General features: G+C 46.9%; 1 protein-coding gene across 1 annotated transcript in view; it reads left to right on the plus strand.

The window, feature by feature from the left end:
- The window catches only part of ABCA12 (ATP binding cassette subfamily A member 12), a 98,250-nt gene extending 93,266 nt beyond the window's left edge, over nucleotides 1-4,984 (plus strand). Inside the window, exons 52-56 of the mRNA XM_072341693.1 lie at nucleotides 1,252-1,355; nucleotides 1,616-1,708; nucleotides 2,155-2,260; nucleotides 2,758-2,895; nucleotides 4,139-4,984. Coding sequence (XP_072197794.1) covers nucleotides 1,252-1,355; nucleotides 1,616-1,708; nucleotides 2,155-2,260; nucleotides 2,758-2,895; nucleotides 4,139-4,258 — 561 coding nt within the window. The 3' untranslated portion in view covers nucleotides 4,259-4,984. The remainder of the gene's footprint in view (nucleotides 1-1,251; nucleotides 1,356-1,615; nucleotides 1,709-2,154; nucleotides 2,261-2,757; nucleotides 2,896-4,138) is intronic.
- The last annotated feature ends 10,716 nt before the right edge of the window (nucleotides 4,985-15,700 follow it).

The following is a 15,700-nucleotide window of genomic DNA, read 5'->3' on the forward strand; positions in this document are numbered from 1 at the left end:
GTGAAAGCTGAGCAGATCACCAGGCTGGAGGGACACTTGAATGGTCTTTCTAGACACAGGCTGCAGGACACTCCCCCAAATGTTTATACTGAAAAAAGTAACCTGACATCATGTGCATTACAGGAAAGTTTAGATTCCAGAAAGCACATACAGATTCCATTTTCCAGCAGGGAGAGGGAGGTGATTGTCCCTCTCTGTTTGACTCTTATGGGGCCCCATAATGATCCCCGGGATGGAACACCTCCAAGGACAGGCTGAGAGAACTGGGGCTGTTCAGCATGGAGAAGGCTCTGGGGAGGAAACCCAAGAGCGTCCTGTCAGTGTCTAAAGGGGGGCTACAGGAAAGAAGGGGACAGACCCTAGCAGAGTCTGCTTTGATAGGAAAAGGGGAAATGGTTTCAAATTTAAAGAGGGGAGATTTAGGCTGGGTATAAGGAAAAAGTCTTTTACTGTGAGGGTGATGAAGCACTGGCACAGGTTGCCCAGAGAGGTGGTGGATGCCCCATTCCTGGAGACACCCAAGGTCAGGCTGCACAGGGCTCTGAGCACCTGATGGAGCTGTGGGTGTCCCTGTTCATTGCAGGGGAGCTGGACCAGATGACCTTTAAAGGTCCCTTCCAATTCAAAGATTCTGTGATTCTATTCAGTGTTTCTAAATATGCTCAGTGCTCTAGGAGCAGTGTTAAATAGGATGCTTAGTGAACATAATAAGCTTTCCTTGCTCCAACTTGTATCCAGCCCAGCTGTTCTGTGGCCAGAAGTGACCACATCAGCCCTTTGATAACTTTTGTGACATGCAAAATCTCAATAAAAAGAGAAGGTAGGGAAGTTTTCTCTGTACTGGCTGCTGCATGAACCCAAGCTGTTTGTTTCTGCCTCATATAGTGCAATACCCTTAACAGTAACAATCTGGCAATCTGAAACCGACTAACAATGTTATCAGCAATGCATAAAGTAGAAGGCAATATATTGTCTTTCATCTCTGGCTCATTTTCTCTATAAATGGAGAAATGGAACACTTGCTTTATCAGGATATGAGAGGAACAGAGTGCAGATTCACCTGGGAATCAAATGCTTGTTGCTTGCTTCTTGTTTGGGACTATACTTGTGGTGTTTGTGGAAATGTCAAGCACCATGATATAAAATGCACTGTAGGGTTGATCTTAGGTGGTGTTATCAGAGCCACTTGGCTCTTATAAGGAATCCAGTGGAGGTTGGGAGCTTCCACTGCAGTCTTGTCTTCTCCAATAGGATGAACCAAGCTCCGGAATGGATCCAAATGCTAAACGCCACCTTTGGAAAATCATCAGTGAAGAAGTGCAGAACAAATGCTCCGTGATACTCACATCTCACAGGTAGGGCTGGTTTGGCTTTCTCTCCAGTTTCAGGGTCTTCAAGAGATACGAAGAGGTCCATCCTTCAAAATCCTTGCTGCCCTTAGAGAATTTCAGGGCACTGAGCTGTGACAGCTATGTGGGGTTAGGGTTGGATGGGGGTGCTCACATAGACCCACCATATTCTAAGGAAGATGCAGTATTGTTCTCTGATCGCCAAAATGATTGCTTTATGTATGTCTTCTCCATGACTTATTAGAGTTTCTCTGTTGGTTTTTCAGCATGGAAGAATGTGAAGCCCTCTGCACCAGGCTGGCAATTATGGTGAATGGGAGTTTTCAGTGCATTGGCTCTCTGCAGCATATCAAGAGCAGGTCTGTAAAATGTAGTCACTCCATTCCTACTGATTGGCATTTGGAGTTACTAACACAGCTTTGAGGGCTCAGGACATGAGACCTCTGTTAACAGGGCATCAAAATAAGCAATTTTCTGTTTTATGTTCCTTACTGCACCACTGAAATTCATTTAACTAATATGCTTTTTGCTCTATCACCGCCTTTCTTCCAAGAGATGTGTTTCCCAAAGTAATTCACTGCTGAAAATGTTAAGTGCATGTTAGGGTCGAGCTTCGATTTTATTAGTTATCACAACAGCCCTGTTCCTTACTGAGATTCACTCCAGGTTAACAACCCTGACCCCATTCAAGCTGCACTCTGCCTGCATTAGATTTCCCTGAAGAGGCTGTGCAGCATTCTCGAGGGATTCTCTTTATCTGTTTCTCTTTCTTACTGTGTTAATTATGATTTTCCTTATCTCCTAGGTTTGGAAGAGGATTCACTGTGAAGATGCACTTAAATAGCAACACAGTTGGCACAGAGGCGCTGACAGAGTTCATGAAGTCACACTTCCCAAATACGTGCCTGAAGGTAAGCAGGACGATTGCATTCAAGGGAGTCCTCCCACATTAACCAGGAGTATCTTGCAAGATAGACATCTTATAACTTGCTGTACATACAGATCCATGCTCATAAAGTGTAAGAAATTCATACACATGCACTTGTTACAGCTATCAGCAGCATTGCTCAAGGGATGGATTATCCAAGTTCCTTGATGCCTTAAATAACCCTCAGCCAAACAGCTGCAGTGATCCTGTAAGGCAGCTGTTAGGTGACCCTCTGCACCTGTGAATGGCCCCACTGAAGCCTGAACTGTATGCAGAGGCACTTTCCATTAGTAATTAGATGGTCACTGATCAACTGCAAACAATTATATTTTTCACCTTTAGGAACCAGAGGACAGAACACATCCATCCCTTAATTCTCCCCTGGTTTTATTCCTTTGTGCTTCCATCTTCAGCCAGACAAGCAGTGAGAGCAGCTTGCAGCAGGCTCCTAACTTTACCCCATCATTGTTGCTCCTGCAGGATCGTCATTTCAACATGGTGGAGTACCATGTTCCAGTCTCGGCAGGAGGAGTAGCAAATATATTTGATCTCCTGGAAGCCAGCAAAGAAGCCTTCAAGATCAGGCACTTCTCAGTGAGTCAGACGACGCTAGAGGAGGTAAGGAATTAAAGATGTGTGGCCATCCATTTTGAACTGTTAACAGGGGAGCGAGCAGACTGATGGTTGCACATAATGGACTGCTGCACACAACAGACTACATTTTAAAGGGATTTCCATCCATATTCCTCCTGGGGATACTTTATCAGTACTATTGCCTCCAGATACCCATGCTTGTGCTGGGAAAACACGCAGAATGCTGCCTGTAGCATAAAGGATCTCTTCTTTGTCAGTGCTGATTTCAGCAGTCTCAAGGATGAAGGGCAGGATTATGAATCACCCTGGAGATCAATGCTAGGCATCCTGGTGACAGAGTTTTCCTGACAGTCATGGAAATCATGCTTGATTTTATTCTTTCCTGTACTGTATTTGGATTGTAAGTTAATGGAGCATTACTCCAAACTTAAGCTTTCATGGCATGTTCCTTTCATTTTCCTTTGGAAGAACATTCCCACTGGCATCAAAACCTTGTAGGAAAATGCCTCAGCTGAAGGGATTCGTAAGGATTTATCCAGAAGAGAGCAGTCTGTTGAACATCGGTATCTGATCTGTTAGGTCTGCCCCAGAGACAGTAGGAAAAATGCAAGCCTTGTAATCCTATGAATTGTTGACCAGATTTGGGGGAGAAGGGGAGAAAGTCCTCAGTATTGTTTAATGGGAGGCAGTGGTTGTGAGAGAAACCAGCTGACAAACAGCAGGATGCCCCAAGTCATGTTTTGTGAGAGGACGGCGTGGAGTTTGTGTATGCAAATGTGATTGTAGTGCTCCAGTAAGAATATTTCATGTATTCATTAGATACTATTCAAACAGACTGTTATGTGTGATTATATATACCTATCTATATAATATGCAGCTGCGCCTGCATAGATGTCAATTATATATAGACAGATAGGTTTATAAAGTAATAATATAGATGTATTACACTGTAATCAAAATGAACTACCACACGGGGGTATTATCTCACTAGCGTTTTGAAACATGAGCTGCAGGACAATTAGGTTCTGCAGGAACATCTACCTTTGCATTCCCAGGTGTCCATTCAGCAGTACAGGAGCATGCATCTGTTTATTTACATTAAGCCATAAGAAGCACAACATTTGCAGTTCTGAAACGCAGTGCAAATCTGTTCCTGAGCACTCTTTCCAGGCTCAGCCAAATGCACAGCCATTCCTCTTTCCTTATTCATGCACATTGTCAGTTCTTTACAATGTCGCATACTGAATGTTATCTTTTACACTTCCAGGTTTTCATCGACTTTGCTAAAGATCAAGCAGATCCTGACGGCGCGGATGCTGGTCCCGATGTGACATCAGACAGCTCTGACACCTGCAGCCAAGCCAGCACCATAAGCTCCATCTATTGAAAGGGCACTACCACAAGGCATCACAGGAGCTGGGGAAAAGACCTTGTGACCCCTCACGGGGTTCTTCCAGTTTCTTCCTGTTTTCTTTGATTCTAGGATGGTAGGCATAAAAAGTCACGACTTCTTAAAGTACTTTTTTGATACGCACTTATTTTGTTACTGGGAACATGGTAGGCACTTAAGGCTGGCATTTGGTTACAACTCAGATTGATCTTTTCACAGGTGGTCTTTTTTTTTCTCCCCAGTTCTAGTTGTATGATGACTTTTATACCTGTGAGGAGTTTGTTGTCATCACCTGCTCCTGCTGACCATGGCCATTTACTTACAGGAGAAATGGCTATGATGGAGCAGAGGAGCTGCTGGCAGCACGGGGTGCTTGACAAAGCAGCAGCCTTGTGGCTGCCCTCTGAAAGCCCACACTGTCCTTCTTGCTCTGCAACAGACTTTCTGTTGCTCAGCTTCGACAGGTTCCCAACCGGTGAAATAGAGTTCATGGCTCTGTCCCACCTCACGGGGGTGTTGTGAGGCTGTAGGTGTTGTGTACTGAGTTGCATATGCCGTTGGTGGGGGCCATCTTTGGTAATGACATAAGGCTTTTCTGTATGTGTGGGTGATGTTAGTACAAATATAATTATTTTAAAGGTCAGCGCTTCCACTGATTCCGGTTTATTCCAGCCCTACATGACACCCAGAATAAGCCCTCAGCTCCCAGGCAGCTCTTGGTACCCCATGGAAGAGCGTTCCACCACAGTGGCCTTTTTCTCCTTTTGCCTGGTGCTCATGGCATCTCCATTATTGCAGAGGAACAGTATTGAAACAGCTGCACTTGTTAAATTTGAGCCAAGGGAAACCGTAGATGGAAGCTGCGATGCCACATCTTTTTCATCTTGATCACGAGAGGAGTGTTAGCAGTTCAGCTCCCGTGTGGTGCTAAGGCTTGCTGAGATAATCGCACAAGGAACGGGCGCTGTAAGTACCAAGGCTGTTCAGGATTTTACAGTGGGATGCAGAAGGTTCACAGTTTAGTCACTGTGAGGAGGTCACACTTTCTGCTTCATCTCAGCGTAAACTTCTTGCTGATAGCAGGAGGAGTGTTACTATGGAGTGAAGGTATTATCAAGCCTTGAATTATGCCTCAACCTGCTGGCTGTAATTAAAACTTGGAATTCAGCTTATTTCCAGAATGCGTTTGACACCTGCAGTTTATAAGTAACTGCAAATGCTGCCCAGACATTCATTGTGCCTCCTATTATTACATCTCCAGCTCTGAAAAAGCTCTTTTTTTCCCCCTCTCATTTTCATTGCATATCTTACACAGATCACAGTATAAAATTAAGCTTTTCTCTAATGGAGGGCTTGTGCTCCCTGCAAAGGACACAGAGCATGAATGCCAATGATTTAAATGCAGCCTTGTAATACCAATCAGAGTATTATTTTATTATGTCGATGGCTTTGCAACTGCCAGTGAAAGATGGATCTTCAGGCTCTGACCAGATGTACTTTACATTTAATTGAGGGAGACTGATATAAAGCTATTCTTTTGTCCCTTTAGAGCCTGCTACTCAAAAAAAGGGGGGGAGGGGAAGGAAGTGATTCATTGGGATACTTCAGCAAGTTTGCAGTTTAATTGGTTCAAATAGAATTCCCCCCCCCCAAAAAAAAAGAAAGCCAAAAGCATCCTTTGGATTTCCATCCAATTCTGGCATTAATAGAAACATCTGCTTCATGTGAAACGTGTCACAGCCGTGATTTACGCTCTCCAGTTTCACTTGCAGGTAAAAATAAAACATCTGCTATTGCAATCAAGTCTGCAGGTATTGGTCCAAACAAGCAAAAGTTTAGGTACTTAAGGGGATTTAATTGAAACCTGTGGAGAAGTAGTTACAACTGCTCAGGGGGTTGAAGCATCTGGCAAGTAGGCTGTATGAAACGTCACCAGGGGCTGAATTATCATTTGTTGCTATATTACAAACTCCCCTCGGAGCCTTGTGGATGTAACCTGTCCTTTTCTAAGGTAGGACGTGCTCCAGGCTTGGCTCCAGGACAAGAAATATGGAAGCGAATCACATCCTACCTCTGAAAGCCAGCTCTGCGTTTCCCATCGCCCCTTGGTCTCCCCAAGGAGGGCCCGTGCAGGTTGCAGGATGGAAATACAGAGATACCGCTCAGAAAATGACTTTTTCAATAAAGCCAAGCAGCCAGCGAGCCTGGTTCTTTCTCTTGGTCAGAGCTGGGAGCTTAAGATTGCTGAGAACACTGACCCCAGTGCCCCCAGAAGGGAAAGAGGAGCACTCTGCATACTGCTACACATCACCTCTCCAGGAGTGAGAGATGAACACTGCAGCCAGGGGGAAAGCAAGCTTTTCATCTCACTTGTTTAATGCAATCTCACTTCAGCCACCTGCTGACCTATGTTTGAGGCAATGGGGAGCAATAACGCCCTGCCAGAGTGATCATATGGCTCATATGTGTTAATTGGAACTGCATGGGCTTCAGCTGAGCTTCATTTAAGAATGCTTTAAAATATTAGCAACGCAAGGTGTACACAGTACAACACTAAACAAGTCCAGGGCCGAGGAGTCAATGAGGGCCTTCATAATTGGTTGTGTGGATTGCGTGATGGATTCAAATCAATTTTGCAATTGGAGATGTGGACTAAGAGACAACTCAGATCTCTGTCCCAGCTTTGCGCTGCTGCTGAGAGCATGGCACTTCTCAAGCCTGATCCTTGCTTGGCTTCTGCCTTGCTGCAAGTGGCCACCAAGGGCAGCCAAGGAAACTGTCCTGTGGGGCCAAATCAAACAACGGTTCTCTCAGCCCTGATCACTACTGTAAATATTAATTGAGAGTCTGATAGGACTTCTTTGTCTTTTCATGAGAACCACAGTGGTGGTTTCATCCCGGCACTGGGACAACAAGCACGTTTGTAGGTCAGACGAAAGGCAACCAGGTCAACATTGCTCCAGGAGCCAGCAAAGCACAGGATGAGACCCCGGCTTGTCCTCTGGTCCTCAGCTTTCTTACACTGCTGCTGCTTTGTCAAAGAGGCTGTAAGGATTTGGGGGTTTTTAGAAGCCAAGAGAAATGTAAGCTCCTGTACTTCATAGTGGAATAGGGTTTTTTTTTCTGTTCGTGTGAGTTGGTGAAGGAAGAAAAATGGTTGTTAGATGGCAACAGCACATAGCATGATTTTACTCCCTCTTTCTTTGCAGACAACAGCTGTGATCTTGCATAGCTATAACAAAATATCTACAGCATATTAGAGGGGAGTGCAACAGAGAAAAGGAGCAGTGGGGAATGACAGAAACGAATTTGCCAGAATTATTATTCCACAACAGTATTTAAATGAAAAAAAAAAATCACTCTAATTAATTTAGTTGTTCGGGGAGAGGGAGGAAATAAGGAAGATGGCACTGAAATAGTAAGAACAACATTAGTATGGGACACGGCCAACACTAACTTACTCTTGGCTTTGCTCCTCACGCAGCTTGCATACGCAGTGCTGGTAATGAGGGAGGATGAGCAGCCCTGCAGTGCTGGGGACGGCCTCTTTAGGGGCCACATCATCCAAAATGAGCCCCCCTCCCAAATCTGTGGGGCTTGGGGGGAGCCACGGGAGGCCCTGGGTCACCCCAAAGGGGTATTGTTCTTAGAACAACCAGTCCTGTGTCAGAGTACAATCCTCTGGCATCTGAAAGCCAGTATGTGGCAAAATGGGAGGATGGGGCAGCAGCCACATGCAGCCCAGGATGAAGAAAAGCTGTGGCTGATGCTTGCAGCCCAGGGAGCAAAACCTGAAGCCTCTCTATTGTGCTGGGTTCCAGGGGTGCAGCCCCCACTTCATTTCCGACTGCTGGTTTAAAAGGCTTTTGGAAATGGGTCATCACCAGGAAGGTGGTGTTGGGAAGTAAGAGAAATCAATGGTGGTGCTCCCCCAGCTCTTATGGCACAAAGCAACAATCTGATCATCCACCCCAGCCTCCAATTTAACACAGGCTCCTGAATGCCAAGCATTTGGATAGAAAGGAAACATCTTTTAGAAAGAGTTGAGCTGACTCGGAAGAAAGGAGTGCACCTTCAGGGCATGAGGGAGGATTTATGGCACCGCAAACAAGAAAAAATCCAAGTGAAGACAGGGTAATAATTGAGGCTTTTACCTCCATTAGCAGGTCAAGGTGAACTCCCAGCCCCTCCACCGTCTCTGTCCTAGTTGCCAGCTGAGGGGTTTCACACAGCCCTGGGCTTTATTGTGCAGCTGTGGTTTCACATGCAGAGCAAAAGGGAGGGGTGTGCAGTGCAGGATGGCACACCTCCTCCATACCCACACCTGGTGGTTTATTCCTGTGCAAAACAGCCATGTACTGAAGTTAAAATGATACCAAGAAGACTGAAATCCAATTAAAGCAGATCCCTCAGGGCTGCACATCCAATTAGCAGAGCATCTTTAATTACACCCGTGGTGTTTCATCGACCTACGCAGAGAGGACCTTGAGCGCAGAGCTGCTGTCTGCCTGGTGACCCATATCCATGAGGACTGCTGAAGATTTCTAGGCAGCAGTGACTGGTGGTGCTTTAGTATAAACCAGTGCGTGTTGTCATTTAAAAGCATGGAGATACCAGGAACCAGAGCAGGCAGGTCTAGAGAAACCCAGATTGAGATGCAGTTAAACAGAACCTCTTCCTAGGCACCTTGCTGAAGGCTGCTCTTTAATTGAAGAAAGTAATATCTTTGCAGAGTTGCTCCCTTTGCAAACATTGCTCCCAACTGAGAGGTTTCTCCTGAAGCAGCAGGACCCAGCAGTGGGAAGCTGTGCTGTTTTGCCCAGATGCTCCATGAACCACAGCAGGCACCAGCCTGGTGCTTCCCAAGGAGCCCCTCCTTGCTGGGTGGCTGCAGTGGGAGCTGGAAGATCCCTCACTTGAGCTGGGTACCCTAATCCCATGGGATTGCCTCATCTATCCTCTGCTAGCCATAGGAGCAGGGCAAAGAAAAAACAAGGACAACATTTTCAGCATTTTAATAGCAATTTTCTCTAACAAGTGATAGCTGGAAAGCAATTGAGATTCAAGTGATTCTGAAAGAGAACAGATTTTCACCATCCTTTGGGCAGAGGGGTTTCCCCTCTTGCACGGACTGAACATTCCCTGCTTCCAGGAACCTGGAGGCTGAAGCATTTGAATTCATTCTGTTGAGAAAACGGATTAAAAAAAAAAGAAGTGCATATTTTCAATCCAAACCTTAAGAGATGCCAGAAACACAAGAATACCTCTGTGAGTTTCTCAGCTCTCTCTGGCATCTCTGCATGAAGTACTGGAATCCAAAATGCCTTTTCACCCTTGTTCTGGAGCATAACACCAGCAAGCAGCCAAACCCAGCTGAGAGCCAGCCAGGCAGGCTCAGAACCTTAGCCCCAAACCTGCTCACATCCATAGTCAGGCTGCCCTGGATTGCAATGGGCTGCAGGACCTCATCCTGTTCCCTAGTAATTCCTCTCTAAAATCCTGTCAAAGAGCCCGCAAAGCTTCTTCTTTGCCAGTTGTGCACACTGAGGGCTGGTGTATGTTAAAACCTCACAGATCTCATTTCAATGCAAAATCATGTCAGACTGCACCAAATCATGCTATCCTGTACAATACTGACAGGTGCCCAGAAGCAGGTGTTTCATGTCTTCACATGCTCCTTCTCAAGTGTTTCTTTAAATATCTCCAGCCTCAGTAAGATGAGCAAAATGGGAGACCTCGAGCTTAATCAGATTAACAGTTACCATCCATTGCCTTAAAGCAGGCTGCCGTGCTGCTGAATTCCTTCTGCTTCAGGATCTGGGGAAATCAGAGCTGAGCAGCCCGACAAACAAGGGCAGCTTTAGGCTCCCTGGAAAGGAGGAGGAGACCAATAGCTGGGGCTGACTTCTTTATTCACTTCTTTATTAGCCTTCAGAGCCTCCCTAGGAATTATGAAAGCTTCCCCAGGGAGCGCAGCAGTGCAAAGGGAGCATTTGCTCTCAGAGCGATGCCTCGTGCTGCAATAACACTCTGCAAACGCGCTGGAGTTGCTGCACCCGTTCCCTCCCTCTCCTGGGCAGCCAGGCTGTGCTCCTTTAACCTGCTCTCCACGTCTTCGGCATTTGAGAATCCTCATTATAGACTCAGCAAGCAACTTCTTTTATTTAACCCAGAAACAGCTCTTTGCTACGCATGGGTGGATGGCAAAGGCAAAGCTGGTAGGCTTGCTACAAAGCCCTTGGTTGTCAGTCAGAGGTTTGCTGGTTTAAAAGCAGCCTCCTCCTCGTGGCTGGGCTATAAACTGGGATTTACAAAGATGTGGCAGGACTGGGGAATACCACGGGGCTGCAGCAATGAACACATTCAGGGAGGTTTGGGGATGAACATTAGCCTGCGTACACACACCTACCATAGGGCAGTGGAAGCAGCAGGGCCGAGGATGCCATTTCAGACAGAGCTCATGTTGCAGCGATGGCAGGAATCCCAGGTGCCAAAAGGACATAACTCTGCCAGAGAACAGAAAAATGTAATTACTGGACGAGCCGGTGGGGTGACAGCCCTGACCTGTGAGACAACAAACCCATACAGCTCCTGCAGAGCCTGATGTTAGGGATTATTTCTCCACTGCGAATATCCTACACAGGGTAATTGCCTTGCCTGAAATCAGCTGGTGAGAGCAATACAGCACTGCTTCTCATGTTAGGTTTAATGGCAGGAACGGGTGTCATCCTTGTGCTGTTATATCTCTGTACTGCTCATCGGACTCATCCGGATGAATGGAAGCTGCTGTGTTTCATTCTCCCCACCATCCTCCCCTTGCTGTTTATGAGTTCTGGCTCAAGTGAGAGCTTGGACCATATTACAGAGCATGGTGTCCTGCATGGTTACAGGCAATATCTTACAAACCAGGTAGAAGCATGGCTGTGCACCCAGGACTGCAGATATGCAAAAGCCTGGGGTCATGCCGGGAAGATTTTGGGGGGAGAACTTCTGTTTTTGTAAGCTGCAGCTCAAAGCTGGACACGCTGTAAATAGGGATCATTAATCAGCCGTTCAGCAGCAAGTGGCTGCTGTTAGTTAACGTAACAGCATAAATCACTGGGAGCTGTTACCATTTAAATTTGGGTCTAGTAGGGATTACTAAGGAAAAAAGTAACCCTTCCCTGTTTGAAACATACATACCCATAGCTGCAAGCACATGGAGACATACTGGGGCGTTGCTCCTTGTTTTTTCCAGGGAAGCTTTGAACCCAGAGCTTTCCGATGGTTCAGGTTGGGCACCATATGGGACTTGCAGTCATCCATGGTTGTGGTACCTGGGGGAAAAGCAAGAGAGCGGGTCCCCAGGGCATGGCATGGGGCTGGTGCTCCCCATGCATTGCATCCTCCTATCCCTGTGGCAACTGTTTTCCTTTTTTAAAACATAGACTTATTTTATTTGCAGCTCAACTCTGGGTCACGTTTTCAAAAGGGAGTGATTTTAGGATGCTGAAGCCCTCTGCTCCCACACTTGGAAGGAAAGCTGAGCAGGCAGGAAGCACGTTAATTTAAAATACAGCATTACCTGCATATCTCATACTCTCCCAAAATGCCAGCTGCACTCCCTGCCGCTCTGTTTCCATGCCCTGTTTCAGCTCTGTTTAAGCTAAAAGTGGGGCTGAGCCACCCTTGCAGCACAGAAAGACCACAGCAGCACCAATAGCATCATGCCCAGTGTTTTGAGCCCAGTGTTTTGAGCCCAGGACAGCCAGGACTACAGGGATGGACCTTTGCCCCTATCATTAAGTTCCCACCCTGGGGCTTGGAAACAACCTTCAGCCTCCAAAAAAAGTCTTCAAGGAGAGGAAAGGGTTCATGTTAAAAAGCCATGGCACATTTCCCTCCAAACGTGCCCGGTGCCCACAGCCCCAGCAATATGTCTCATCTTGATGAAACCAAGCCCTGATCGATGTCGCAGAGCAGACAGCAGCCAAAAGGCGAATTTAAAAGTGAGAGCTTCAAAGGGACGCTCGGCTGTATGTCTTCAAAAGAAGATGTGCAGGGGGAAAGGGAATTAAATCCTGACAAAGGTGCCCTCATGGAAAGGAAATGCTTCTACGCTCTCTGTGCTTGCTGAAAAAAAAAGGATACAGCACATCGCCTCAAGAGAACAAGGCTTACAGTGGCATGAGTGGTGCCCACGGTGTGCAGGGTGTGATGACAGCTGGCAGCTCTCAGCTCTATTATCCTTCAGCACAGTGGTACCTGATGTGGGGGTTAGTCCCAAGCAGGAATCAGGCGCTGCTGGTATTTGGGGAAGTGGACATCTGGATATTTTTATTTCAACTAAAAGGGAAAGAAAAGGAATGTTATGTTTTGGGGTGGCCCATACATTTCCAGCAGGCTTCATGCTGCAAGGATATGTTTGAAATGATCGTCATAAATCAGATGTAAAGAGAATGAAAGTGATGCTGCACCCACACCTCGGCTCCCCCGTGTCCATCACCATTAATTGCCTCTGTCATTTTTAACCCGTGTTTTGTGTGTGCCTGATGAATGGGCATCCAGCCAGGGAGAACTTCGCCAAGCATTAAGCCAGGGCTGAGGCTTGTGTTAATTATAATTGGGCTATTTATAATAACACTAATATAATCATGATGGTGTAACAGGACTAATTAGAGCGGGCCTAGTAATAAGAGGGGTCACAGTACAGCAGCCCCAGCACATTAGGAAATCTGCAGCCAACTTCTTCAAAGGTTTTCCTGCACTTTCATCCTGCTCAAAGGTAATCCAGCATCTGAAAGGTGCTGCAGAGCTCTGCCTTCTCCCGAGCACCCAGGCTTGCAGCGCGCCAACCATATGTCTGACTCTGCCTGCTAGCAGATTGCACCAAATATTTTCCTTTCTCATCGTGGCTGAGCAAACAAACACCATCTGTGGGACTCGTCGAGGGAAATCCCGGCCCCCTGCACACCAACAGGATGGGACAACAGCTCTGCACATCTGCCATGTGGATGTTGGTGCCTGCCCTGGACCTCTGCTCCAACCTGTGACGAATTAGGACCTTGCCCTTTGGGATCAGATTCCAAGTGACATATAACTGAAATGCTAGATCCCTTCAGAGGAGGCTGTTTAGCACTGAGCATGCCTGTATCCTCCCTAACCAGTCTGCTGGTACTTTTTGGAGCCTGGGGGTCTGGGTGTGTGGCTGATGAGGTGCAGCGTGTTCCCTTCTCAAACCTCAATGCCTTTGTGAATAGAACTCCTGGGGGGAGGCTTCTTCCTCCCCCTTACTTTGCTTTCCATTTGAAACTCCTGTTTTCCTACCCTGCAGAGGGGGAGGAGAAGAAAAACCAGGTGGGTGAACCTCAATTTCACAAAATCCCTTGCAGTTTTGACTGAGGTGGGTATGGAGCCATTGGACCCACATGCAAATTACCCATCACCTCGGGGACTTTGTCACTCACCCTTCTGCAGCACCAGCTCCACAGCACTTGCTCCAGCCAGCTCAGTACAAGTGGCCTCTGGGTTTAGCAATTCGCATGGCGAGAGCAGAACCGATGAACCACAGGCAGCTGCTGCCTTTAATTAAAAATGCCATGTCTAACACCAGCAGATGTTCCTGCTGTTGAGCCTCGACTAATAATTTAACGCTGTGTAATGCAATGCTGACTGTGCTGCTTAGTCTGAAAGCCTAATAGACTTTTTGGTGGTTTATTTATTTATTTATTTAAATTATTATTGCTATTTCCTTCTGGGGATCAAATCCCTCAATATTCAAACTATTAACACTTGCTCCTCTGATAGCTCTAACCAGTTGCTGCAGCAAGTGATTTCCACAGCTCAATGTCTTTCAAGTCCATGCTGCCACACAGGAGGTCTAGAATCAAGCTCATGGGGCTTCCAACTAAGCACAACAACCACCCCAAGGGTGGCCTAGCAAGTGAGCTGAGCTCAGCCTGCGAAGGCTTTGATTCAGACATCTGAAGAAAGAGGGAATTCACAGTGCAAAGCTGCTTCTCCTGGAACGCTCTTTCAATCTTCTGTTTTGACTTGCCGCCATGCAATGAGTCTCATAGCAGTGCTCCACTTACTGAGAAGGGTCAGGGTAACTTATGGGAGCCTTATACTGTCCAAAATGGCTTTTCTCATGCTTTAATTACCGCATAAACCAAATTTAGCAATATATTTCTCACCCCCCCGTTTTCTGCATCATCTATTTTTTGCTCCTGACTGTCCAATTGCTTACAGTAACTCAATGCAGTGGAAGATGTTTCTTAGATTTCCAAGAGCGCCCACTCCTTAACCTTTATAAAACTAGGACAAATGAATCATTGGTGACTTTTACATCTTACTCGAACAAGTATTTGTTTGAGACTGGCTGCCCAGGGCAATACTTTGCCTTAGTTAAGCTTAGTTGTAAATGTTTGTAAATGCTCACACGATGTCTCAGCACAAAGGAGATCGTGCACAACACGAGTGGATTTACCGAGACGGACAATAACCATATTTCAGCCAAGGGAAAGGCAGATGAAGTGCTTACCTGTTTTATTGTCCTATACAGTATATATCGGCACCTCGTATTTTGCAAACATAAATGCCACGTTCACTTAAGAGCACCATGGATCATGTGGTGCCTGTAATTCTGGCTCAAAAGCTTCAAACCGCATTCAAGTTGCAGCTGTGCAGCAGGTCCGTTTGCCCCCTTCTGGCATGACGCACCTGGAGATCAATCACAATCACTCCGGTTGGAAAAGACCTCTAAGCTCACCAAGTCCAACCCCAACCCACCCCCTTCATTTGCACCGACCACATCCCTCAGTGCCACATCTCTATGGTTCTGGAACACCGTCAGGGCTGGTGACAGCACCACATCCCTTGGGCAGCTGTTCCTGTTATCCAACCAGAGCCTCCCCTGGAGCAACGCAAGGCCAAATGCTGGGCGCTCACTTTGCAGAGCAGCATCCTAGCGAGAGGGAGGACGGCATGAATGCTGGGAGCTGCTGCTGTTTGGTGGCCGTTGCTAGTTATTTTGTGAGTTTATCCTTGTTTCCCACAGCTTCCACCCGCCAAATCTGCCCTCTCCGCATCGCTTCTGTGATGAAGTTCCCTCACAGAACAGCCCATTTGCACCGAGATTTATGGCAGCGCCGCTCGCTCAGCGGCGGAGCTTCTCGACGCGAAATGTCAGTAAAGCCCGTAATGTATTGCTCCTGGCACTTCTACTCTATCTTTTATTTGGCTGGGACCATTTCTGCTTGAAAGTGATAAATTCCCGCTGGAGACGCTTTACGTGCCCCAGTAATTACAGCGCGCAGGGGAGGCGGCGCAGCTCCCTCCGAGCGGCCCGCTGTGAGAACGAGCCGCGCCGAGCGGCGGGGCGGTACCGCTAAACCGATTGGCCGCCATTCCGCGCAGCCCCTCCCCTCACGTACGCCCCCCCCTCCAAGCGCAGGAAGC

Source organism: Excalfactoria chinensis, chromosome 7 (genome assembly GCF_039878825.1).
Source record: "Excalfactoria chinensis isolate bCotChi1 chromosome 7, bCotChi1.hap2, whole genome shotgun sequence".
In the NCBI taxonomy this organism is placed as follows: Eukaryota; Metazoa; Chordata; class Aves; order Galliformes; family Phasianidae; genus Excalfactoria; species Excalfactoria chinensis.